Source organism: Notolabrus celidotus, chromosome 6, assembly GCF_009762535.1.
Source record: "Notolabrus celidotus isolate fNotCel1 chromosome 6, fNotCel1.pri, whole genome shotgun sequence".
Classification (NCBI taxonomy): Eukaryota; Metazoa; Chordata; class Actinopteri; order Labriformes; family Labridae; genus Notolabrus; species Notolabrus celidotus.
In genome coordinates, this window is record NC_048277.1 from 10,912,660 (window position 1) to 10,922,693 (window position 10,034).

Below are 10,034 nucleotides of genomic sequence, written 5' to 3' on the forward strand. Positions count from 1 at the left end.
CTGGCACCTTTTATAGTGTGGCACTAATTGGCCTCCTGGACCAAACCATCTGGAGGTGTTCAAAAATTTTATTTTATTACAATATTTATTCTGCTCTCCATTAACTTAGACACCTTCCCCTGTTCCTGACTTTATGTCACCAGTATTAACCACATTTTATAATTCCCACATTTCCTAAAATACATCTAAAACATGCCCTTTAATTAATCCCCCTGCACCGCTAAATTCAGACTCCCCCCTGACCAATTTGTGCTCTGGTCCCACCCCGGAACCTTTATCTGGGTGTCCGTTCCTCGGGGAATCTTTTAACCGGAACACCCTGGAGCGGACACAGAACAGCAACCCCAGGTAAGTCAAAGGCTGTTTCCGAAATCGCCTACTATACTAGCAGTACGTACTGATATGTCCAAAATTCAGTATGTAGTAAGTAGTATGTGAACAAGAGCAAAATCTGCAGTATGCCAAAACTGCCAAAGGCTGTTTCCGAAACGGCCTGCTACATACTACTTACTAATGTAGTAGGCAGTAGGTATTGCCTACTACATACTGCGTTTGAATTTAGTATGTAGTATGATACGAGTAGACTCGATGCCACTTATAAAGCACAGTCTTTCAGGCTGCTCCAAACACTACACATTCATAGTCTAGCACTGACCTAATATAGCTTGATAAATCATTGCCAGAGTGCCTCTCTCAGCTGTCCAGTCACTTCCTACTAAGCTGCGAACCACATTATTTACTTTCTCACATTTACAAACTATTTTTTCAATGTGAGCCCTCCATGTTAGCTTCTCATCTAACCACATCCCCAAGGAATTTAAAAATCTTGACCCTTTCCAAACGACATCCGTACATAGAAAGATTTAAAGCCGGAATTTTCTTCTTCAAACCAAATAACATACACTTACTTTTTGATGAAGATATTTTAAATCCCCATTTATTTGCCCACTGGACAACCTGATCCAGAGCCTTTTGGATTTGACAAACCAAATGACTGATGTTTTTTCCTTTCCTCCAGAGGGCGCCATCATCTGCGAACAAGAGACTGCTTTGTTGAAGCATCCAGTGTTTTGAACAGATGGGGCCTCAGTAAGGTTTATGTGGACAGACTTAAGTTCCGTTACTTTTCCCCCTTGAGTTATTGTTTCATTCATTTAACTCGCATACCCTGGATAGTTTGATCTACTATAAGGCAACTATCTGACCTACTCATGTTTTTTTAGAATAAAAATTGTTAAACAGAAATTGTAAAACAAAAGCAAAGACTTGAATTATCTTTTGAAATATTTTGAAATACTAATGGAAAGGAACATGGAAAGTGAAAGTGCCCTAAAGTTTTCCTTTAATGCAGGATTTCTGTCACTATACAAAGTTTACTTTCAGCAGCACATTCATAAAATTTGTAACTCATTTGTTTTCCTCCAATCTACGGACAAGCCAATGGAGTCTCTCTGTTTGATTTCCCCTTTACCTTCTACCCAGGGATCCAAAGTTCACCATCAGAGGAGGAGGCAGGGCAAAGAGCTGAGCTACGCTTTCAGAGCAAGCCACTGAGTTCACCTCTTGAGTTTATTTAGGATTATTCCAGCATGTTTGCTTCAATCATCCTACTATGGATCTGCCTTGTCTTCATCATCCTTCAACTGAGATCCCGGAGACCCAAGAACTTTCCACCAGGACCCACTATCCTGCCCATATTGGGAAACATTTTGCACCTAAGCCTAGAGAACCCCCTGAAGGACTTTGAGAGGGTGAGTAAAAATGTTGATGCTTCTTGTTCAATATCCTAAACTGCTACATAATAGTAAGCTCAACACCTCTACTTTAAGACTAGGAATTAAGCCAATTAGCTGTACATGTAGAATAATAACACGTGAAAGCTGCTAAAGTCTCTGCAACGTGCAGTGTGTATCTAAGGACAAGGGTTACTCACAACAGTGCTACCACTGCTTTCAGGAGATTACATAACGTGTCTGTACAGAGTTTACTGGCAGTGATCTTGGACTGTGTCCAATCAGTGATACAGATGATCTGATACAGACCATCTACTATGGGCGTTTTCCAACATGCATCAAACACAAAGCCTTTCTCCAAGCTCTTGATTAGCTAATAATGGGTAGATTTATGGGACGTCAGTCTGCAGTGTAGGTGAAAGGGGTTTGTTTTGTGATGCTCAATGAATCAGCAACCTTCAATCAAAGAAGCAGCATCCTGAAGGATAAGTCAGGATAAGGATTAGGTCTCACTGCCCTAACACAAAGGCCATAAAAAGAGGAACTGCTTGTTTTTAGAAATAGAAAAATAACACCAAAGATCACAGACATGTGGCACTCTCACAGTTTCTTAATTGATAAAACTACCTGTGACTGACAACATGCCAAATATATCGTCTATCATGAGTAATTCTATTCATATTGTTCAACCCTTAAACGTCCATTATACTTCACAACAATAAATACTATTGTATTTATATAAATACTGTATATATAATATAAATTTGAAATGAAATCAGTTACTTTCTTTCTTAAGAGCTACGCTTTTACATACTTTGTTGTTGCAAATTGTTGTCTTACTGCAGTCATTGTTAGTTTTTTTTCTATTATCTTGTATTTGCTTTTTGGTTAAACCACTTTGTTAGAATTTGTTTTCATCCATTCATCGGTTCATTTATTAGTTAGTATGTTTTTTTCTGTTAATCTGTCTAAAATATACAAGTGTATGCGTTCTGACAATGCTACAAGCCAAAGCGATATAAGAAAATTAGGACTGAACCGATCAAAAAATGCAGATTGATTCTTTTAAAGATACCATAGGTATTTTAAACACTGACATGTAATCCTTTCAACTCCTAGCTGAGGAAGACTTATGGAAATATCTACAGTCTGTACTTGGGTTCCAAACCAGCTATTATAATCAGTGGGATGGAGGCCATGAAGGCAGCTATAGTGACCAAGGGCATTGATTTTGCAGGACGACCCCAAGATCTGTTTGTCAACGATACCACCCAAAGGAAAGGTAAAGTAACTTCGAGCACCGGGGTCATAGTCAAGGTCACCTGTTTCTTTCGATATCGCTTGTTCTGTTCTGTAACTTAATGGTTGAATCATTAATAATTTTTTTTAATAGTAAGTTGATTAGAAATTATTAATACGATAAAATCATATGTAAAGATAACATCAGCCACAGTAAAGTTTGTCATGACTCTCATTGTTAGATTTTTATCACAAGACACAAAACCTCTTTTCATAGTGACAGTTAAAGGTGTGTTATTTATGCCCCTGTAATGTATAGCCTTCAGTATAAATGTGACCAGGTTTTCCCATTGCCATGTTGGCATTAGAATTTGTAGTAGAGGCATGGCAGAGGTGAGACAGGAGCACTGTGAGCCTGACAGGCAGGTAACAAGGCTGTTTCTGTGTGAATGTGAAGCTCCTGCTATGTGTTTGGATTTGTGTTTCCACAAGGCCCTATCGCTATGAAAAATCACACACTAAGACACCAATATCACTGAAGGATCTCTAAAACAGAAAGGCCTCAGTCATAGAATTTAGAAATACAAGAAGAAATGTAAATAAATCAACTAAGTGTTATTGTACTGGACGAATTAGAGAGCGATGAGCACTGAACAGAGGTTTTTTAAATCAAATGTCACATTGTATGGCCTTAAGCTCACACTGTACTCTTATTGTGTCACTTCACCTGTTGTAGGAGTGATTCTGGCAGATTACGGCCCAAGTTGGAAGGAGCATCGTCGCTTTGCTCTGATGACCCTGAGAAACTTTGGAATGGGGAAGAACTCCATGGAAGACAGAATTCATGGAGAGATAGAGTACATCATACAGACACTGGAAAAGAGCGATGGTATGTCATCCCCAGTCAACCCTGCAGTCCCTGTAAGAATTCTCTGGAATCCCTCTCTACTGTGTTTTGTTGTCCTTTATCCTTTTGCCACTTTATGCTCACTCTGTGTGTGTTGGTATTGTCAGGTCAATGCCAAAATTAATGAAACGTTCTTTGTGTTATTGTTCTGTTCTGTGCCAAACTGAAGAAAACATTTTAACTTTTACAGGAAAAACTTTCAGTCCTCAGCTCATGTTTCATAATGCGGCCTCCAACATCATCTGCCAGGTTCTGTTTGGTACACGCTTTGAGTATGAAGATGATTTCATCAAAGTGATCGTTGGCTGCTTCACTGAGAATGCTAAGCTGGCCAACGGACCATGGGCCATGGTGAGTTAAGTCAATATTTTTTTAGCATTTGAATCTGGTATTATTAGCATTTGGTCTGATTTGGCACTGCTGAAAAATTAAAGCAATTATTTTGTAAGTCTATGACACAACCTAAAGTTTACATTTGCAACAACATGCTAAAAATAATGCTACGCTGAAAATTAAGGACTGAAAAACTAATGATTAATTAATAACATAATTGCAGGTTGTTTGAACATTCATACTCATGTTTGGGTCCTCATCAGTTTTTGTGTTTTCTGTACTATTTAAGCTTCAGGGAAGTTACTGTACTCAGACACAGCTGTGTTTTGAGGAAAATGCAACACTACTAATGGTGATGGTCCAAAGCATCTTTAATGTTCATTATGTTCTAAGACCTGCTAAGGATCAGGAGAACGTCTGTAGTTCTTACAGGTGTAAGTTGTAAACAAAACTCCTGGACAAACTGACAAAGTGAAGGTTTAGCAGTCATAAGAGTGATTTTACTTCATTCATGGGAACATGACTGTGGTAGTGTCCATACAGTGTTGTCTTACATGTTGCTGAAACTTCAAATCTTCAAACTGAATTGAAATCTATACCTGATGCACTGCACTGGACTAACTGAGGAGCACACCAGGTTACTCTGAAGATCAAAGTTTGTATCGCTTGTTTTGGCCACATCCTTCTCTAGAACCTATTTGAGCCTGTTAAAAGACTGACTTTCCACCTATCACCTGAGCAGGACATGTATAGACCCACTGTGCCAACAAATCTACTACTTCAGATGAGAATGTCTTCAGTATCTTTTCAGGATATTTTACGGTTGTTATTTAGCTTAAAACAGAAACATAGCGTGCAAGATGGTTATCGAAAGTTACTTTAGGTTGTCACCTCATGTGCCTCTTTTCATTTAAGTAAATTGGTGTGGTTAAAACCATCCTAGAGCATTTCATATTAGCAGAATCTGTATGTTCAAGTTTTTTTATCTTCATTTTTGCAGCTATATGACGCCCTTCCTATGATCCGTGGCCTGCCGCTGCCTTTCAACAAAGCCTTCAAGAATGTTGAGGTATGTTATCAATTGTGGATCTGTTGTTAATTCATACAAAAAAGCCTGAAACAAGATATATTGAATTAAGGATAAGAGATTAAATCAAGGAAAAAGCACCTTTGTGTGTGGGAAAATGAATCCAAACTTTGAATATGTCTTGTGTTTTTCAGACATGTCAGAAACTTGCAGTTAATTTGTTAAATGAGCACAAGAGGACCAGAGTCCTTGGAGAGCCACGAGACTTTATGGACTGCTATCTGGATGAACTGGATAAGGTATGTGCATGTGTTTGTGTGTGTCCTTAGCCTCAGTAGCATGGAGTGAGCCATGCATTATGGCTGATTAGATCTGTTAAGCACATACTTTACTCTGCCCATGTCTCGCTGTTTAACTCTCCTTCCTGTTGTGTAGTTCATTTCTGTTTGTTTAAATCCTGGAGTGCATCTATGAGGTTATGTTGCGACTTGTTTTCAGGTTATGCAACCACTGTTTCTATGCTGTATTTACATTCATAAATTACCCATAACTGACAAGTGAATCCGACGTCAAACTCACTTCATGTATAATTTTGGAATGTAGGGAAAATAAGAAGCAGTCAGCCAACCTCATGCAAAAAGTTAATTATATGAAGGTTACCTTACTGTTTTGTCCCATGTCAGTGGAGCTGCATTCAAGACATATATATGTTGTGTATATATGTGTGTCCATGTGCGTTCAGTTTTGAAGAACATTGCATGTACTTCCTTGTGGTTTTTTTGGCTATGGACTGCATGAAACTGCCTCAAACAGTCTTGCTCCTCTCTTTAGAGGGCCGAGGAAGGTACATCATTTTCAGAACAACAGTTGACCATGTACGCTTTAGATCTTCACTTTGCTGGGACTGACACGACTTCCAACACCCTGCTTACTGGTTTCCTCTACCTCTCTACACACCCTCACATCCAAGGTGAGCCTGCTCATGTCATTGTGTGTTTTTCTTTTTCTCCCACTGCCAAGGGAGAGATATTTTTAAATGAAAACATGTTAAAAGGACAGATTCAGAAAAGTGACCTTGGAAGGGCCTGGTACTTTATCAAGGATTCAAATTTTTGCTGTAAATATGAATCAAGCTCTCAGTGCTGTTAAACAAAACCAGTAAAAGTCATTGTTATACCTCAAGCACCCTGTCTTTCTGAGAAAAACAAGTATTAGCATGTTTTCTCCCCCTGATGCTAAATGGCATCAGTTGAAGGAGAATACATGCACATAGATGAATGCTACTCAGCAGACCTTCCAAAATATACCTCCATCACACATCAACATCCCACACCTTAAAAAAGTACAGTTTCATAAGAACGAGTGATAGTCCAAATCAGCTTTATTTCTCTCATTCTTTCTTTCTTTTTCTTTCTTTCTTTTTTCTTTCTCTCTCTGTTTCTTTCTATATCTCTTTCTTTCTTTCTTTCTTTCTTTCTTTCTTTCTTTCTTTCTTTCTTTCTTCCTTATGATCACCATTGGCACAAGCAAAAGCATCTGCTATTCTTCCTGGTGTTCAACACACATGCAATCAGATACACACTATCAGTATCACACTAATACAAAATGCACTATTATAAAACAACGCAAAACATCCAAAACAGCTCCTCATAATGAATTACAAAAAAAGTAGAGAAAAAAGCTGTTCATTCATTGAACAAACATTGTGCCAAAAATAAAAAATCCCAGTCACAGGTCAAATTTCATGTCATAGAGCTAATGATACTTAAGCGCAGACAACAAAGTTCTGCAGCTCTGTGCAGTATGCCCCAGTTTTTTTATTTCTTGTGACTTGAGATGAGCTTCAAGGATCTCCATGTTCTACTGAGACTGTAGCACAGAGGCTACAGTCATCGCCTCACTGACCACAGGATTGATTCCTGGTCCCAGCATGATTTCGGTGCATTTCACCCCCCCCCCCCCCTTTCTCCACATTTTCCACATGTTTCCTCTCTCTCTTAAGCTTTCTTATCAAATACGGCAAAAAGCTAAAAAAAAAAAAAAAAAAAGGGAAAAAGATTGAGCCTTAATACTTATTTTGATCGGCATTATCCAGGCATTTAAAGTTTCAACCAAGGGTTCAATATTCTACCTCTTCCTGATATTTAGATCTCACTCACAGAGGTCAACGTGGACATTAGATGGATGCCCGAAACATTAATGAAGTATCCGTTAAAGTATACTAGTGAGCTAATAGGCCAAATTCATGAGCCTTGTGGAGAATACATATGTCATTATTGGCTTGTTTTCTTTTGGCTATTTACTGTCTTCATGCACACAACTTATCATCAAATGAAATCCTCCTTACTTAGTTAAATGTCACTGGAATGAGGGACAATAAATATGGTGCATTAACCTGATGATCACTTCAGGTAGATTCAATTTAGCTCTGCTCTCATGTAGCCTGCAGTTACACCAGTAGCTCCCTCTTTGCAGCAGCTCCTGGTGTGACACACCTCACTGTGATTTAAACAGTGTTGTGATCCTCTGTGTCCCATCTCTCTTCTGTGTGTCTCAGAGCGTTGTCAGCAGGAGATTGACTTGGTGCTGGAAGGGAAGGATCGTGCCACTTTTGAAGACAGACACAGTATGCAGTTTGTGCAGGTGAGCAATCATTTCACTTTTATTCTGTGTGCTCATGAGCCTGAGTAATACTTTTTTTAAAGCATGACACAAATCTGAATTAAGTAGGGAATCATTTTCAAAAGTAATAATACATATATTTGGTTGCCTGATTTTCAGTACACTGCTGAAGGGTCTCACACAAGGGTCTTACTGATCTACTTTTATTAAAGTCAGAGCTTCTACAAGCCTGCATAAAAGCGTGCTGTTTAACTCTGTCTTCATCCAGGCAGTGCTCCATGAAGTGCAGAGGGTCGCCAACACAGTTCCCCTGAGTGTCTTCCACTGTACAACTATAGACACAGAGGTCATGGGATATTCTATTCCAAAGGTAAGAAACAGCTGGTTTTAGTTTATATTTAATCTGGGTTTGCTTGATTTTACTGATTCAGTGTGAGAAACATTTCCACCAATTCATCATTATTAATACCACACTTCAATGATGGCACCAACATTGCCTTAGCTTTAGTATTCTAACAAATATTCCTCCATGCCATTCTTTTCTTCTTAATTTCTAGGGTACGATGATCATCCCTAACCTCACCTCAGTACTGAGTGAGGAGGGCCAATGGAAATTCCCTCATGAGTTTAACCCTGAAAACTTCCTCAATGACAAGGGCAAGTTTGTTAAACCGGAGGCCTTCATGCCTTTCTCTGCAGGTAAGTCTGTGTGAGACACAAACCACAGTACGAGCTGTTGAGACTCAGCTTCTGTGACATTCACAGGCAGGTTGTTGAAGATGACTTTGTGGTCCTCTTTTTTGACTCAGGTCCTCGCATGTGTCTTGGTGAGAGTCTGGCTCGGATGGAGCTCTTCCTCATCATGGTGACGCTGCTGAGAAAGTTTAAGTTCAGTTGGCCTGAGGATGCAGGAGAACCAGACTACACACCGGTCTATGGTGTCACTCTGACACCCCAGCCGTACAGCATGAAGGTCCAACTCAGGGAAACACTGTAGCGGGGTCTGAAGACACACAGTGGAAACATTGGAGGCTTACCTAGTTCTCCAGAGAGAATCAAAAAAGGAAAAGGGATAGAAGGGATTTCTTAAAGAGGGGATGTTGGTGTTATTCAGTAGCGGTCTGTCATCATGGCCCCTGTTTGGAGAAGCTGTCCAGAGCACTTAGACAAGAGCAAAGCAATTTACCCCTGTACACAAGGCTAAATGAGACACACACTTAAGCCCCTTAAATAAAGTCTTAAATGCAACAAATATTAGCTAATGTGTGTGCTGTATCTTCAGTTATTTTCCCTGTGTCACCATAAATCATAGTGCCGAACAAAAGGGCTGTCTGATGTGAAGGTGGAGCAGTGAAAATAAAAACATAACGGACACTAACTCTGATAATTACATATGACAGACTTGTCTAAGTGGTTAATTTAAATGTTCTAATAACCTTTTGCCTCAATGTAGGTTCTATGGCCTGATCCTCTAAACTGGGGCCATGCTGTCTGACATCAATTGCTGTACTCTCACTATTGATAAGTACCTCACACAACCCAACTTCAAGGATGAAATAATGAAACCAAAGGAGCTTTTTGTTCTCCTCTTAACGATACACTTGCATTTAGGGCCAAACATACCTTTAATCTGATATCATGTCTTAACCTGGCCCAAGCAGAGAGCAGATCGGCAGCAGCTTGAGCCAGCCTTACATTACATTTATGTTGACTAAAGTAGGTATAGTAGCTTAATCTGAGTACTGACTACTCAAAAGCTTAGCTGCCTTTGCTTTATCTCTGGTTCTAACCCCCTGGTCGATGGATATACGTTAGGCTACATCAATAGCAAGTATGCCTTGTCCTGTGTCACCATTAAGAGAAACTAGTCAGTTTTAAGTTTCAGGTCTGTAAGAGTTCATTCAAGTCTTCAGGGTCATTTTTTTTGCAATTTGTCAGAAGTGATGAGTTAGGCATTAACCAGTTTGGGTCCACAACATCAAGAAGGCCCACTTCTTTATCTGACCTCAGCAAGAATACAACTCTTTCTACTTTATCAACAGTCAGTGGTTTAAGCCGACAACAAACTAATGCCAACAAGCTAATACTGTGTTAAGCTAGGCAGCATGGTTCCAACTTTGGCAACATGCTGTCCAAAATCCAAACAAATCAACAGTCTCCTCTGCTACCTCAT

The 10,034-nt window shown here is 39.4% G+C and overlaps 1 protein-coding gene across 4 annotated transcripts; it reads left to right on the forward strand.

Moving 5' to 3' along the window:
- Positions 1 to 238: 238 nt before the first annotated feature.
- Positions 239 to 9,118, forward strand: LOC117814071 (cytochrome P450 2F2-like). 4 transcript variants are annotated; one of them, XM_034685181.1, is made up of 13 exons: positions 246 to 348; positions 1,019 to 1,192; positions 1,483 to 1,751; positions 2,853 to 3,015; positions 3,709 to 3,861; positions 4,070 to 4,230; positions 5,213 to 5,281; positions 5,434 to 5,538; positions 6,071 to 6,209; positions 7,797 to 7,882; positions 8,130 to 8,231; positions 8,419 to 8,560; positions 8,671 to 9,118. In XM_034685181.1, exons 3-13 carry the CDS (start codon positions 1,590 to 1,592, stop codon positions 8,856 to 8,858), a joined length of 1,470 nt encoding a protein of 489 aa, XP_034541072.1. In that variant the 5' UTR covers positions 246 to 348; positions 1,019 to 1,192; positions 1,483 to 1,589; the 3' UTR covers positions 8,859 to 9,118. The 4 variants fall into 4 exon arrangements, with proteins under 4 accessions (XP_034541074.1, XP_034541072.1, XP_034541071.1 ...); XM_034685180.1 differs by having other exon boundaries at positions 1,019 to 1,094; XM_034685179.1 differs by having other exon boundaries at positions 1,019 to 1,089.
- Positions 9,119 to 10,034: the final 916 nt, after the last annotated feature.

Coding starts and splice junctions, on each gene's coding strand:
- LOC117814071 (XM_034685183.1), top strand. CDS start 1,590: ATGTTTGCTTCAATCATCCTACTATGGATCTGCCTTGTCTTCATCATC. Junction 6,210..7,796: donor TACACACCCTCACATCCAAG/GTGAGCCTGCTC, acceptor TGTGTGTCTCAG/AGCGTTGTCAGCAGGAGATT. Junction 8,232..8,418: donor TGGGATATTCTATTCCAAAG/GTAAGAAACAGC, acceptor CTTAATTTCTAG/GGTACGATGATCATCCCTAA.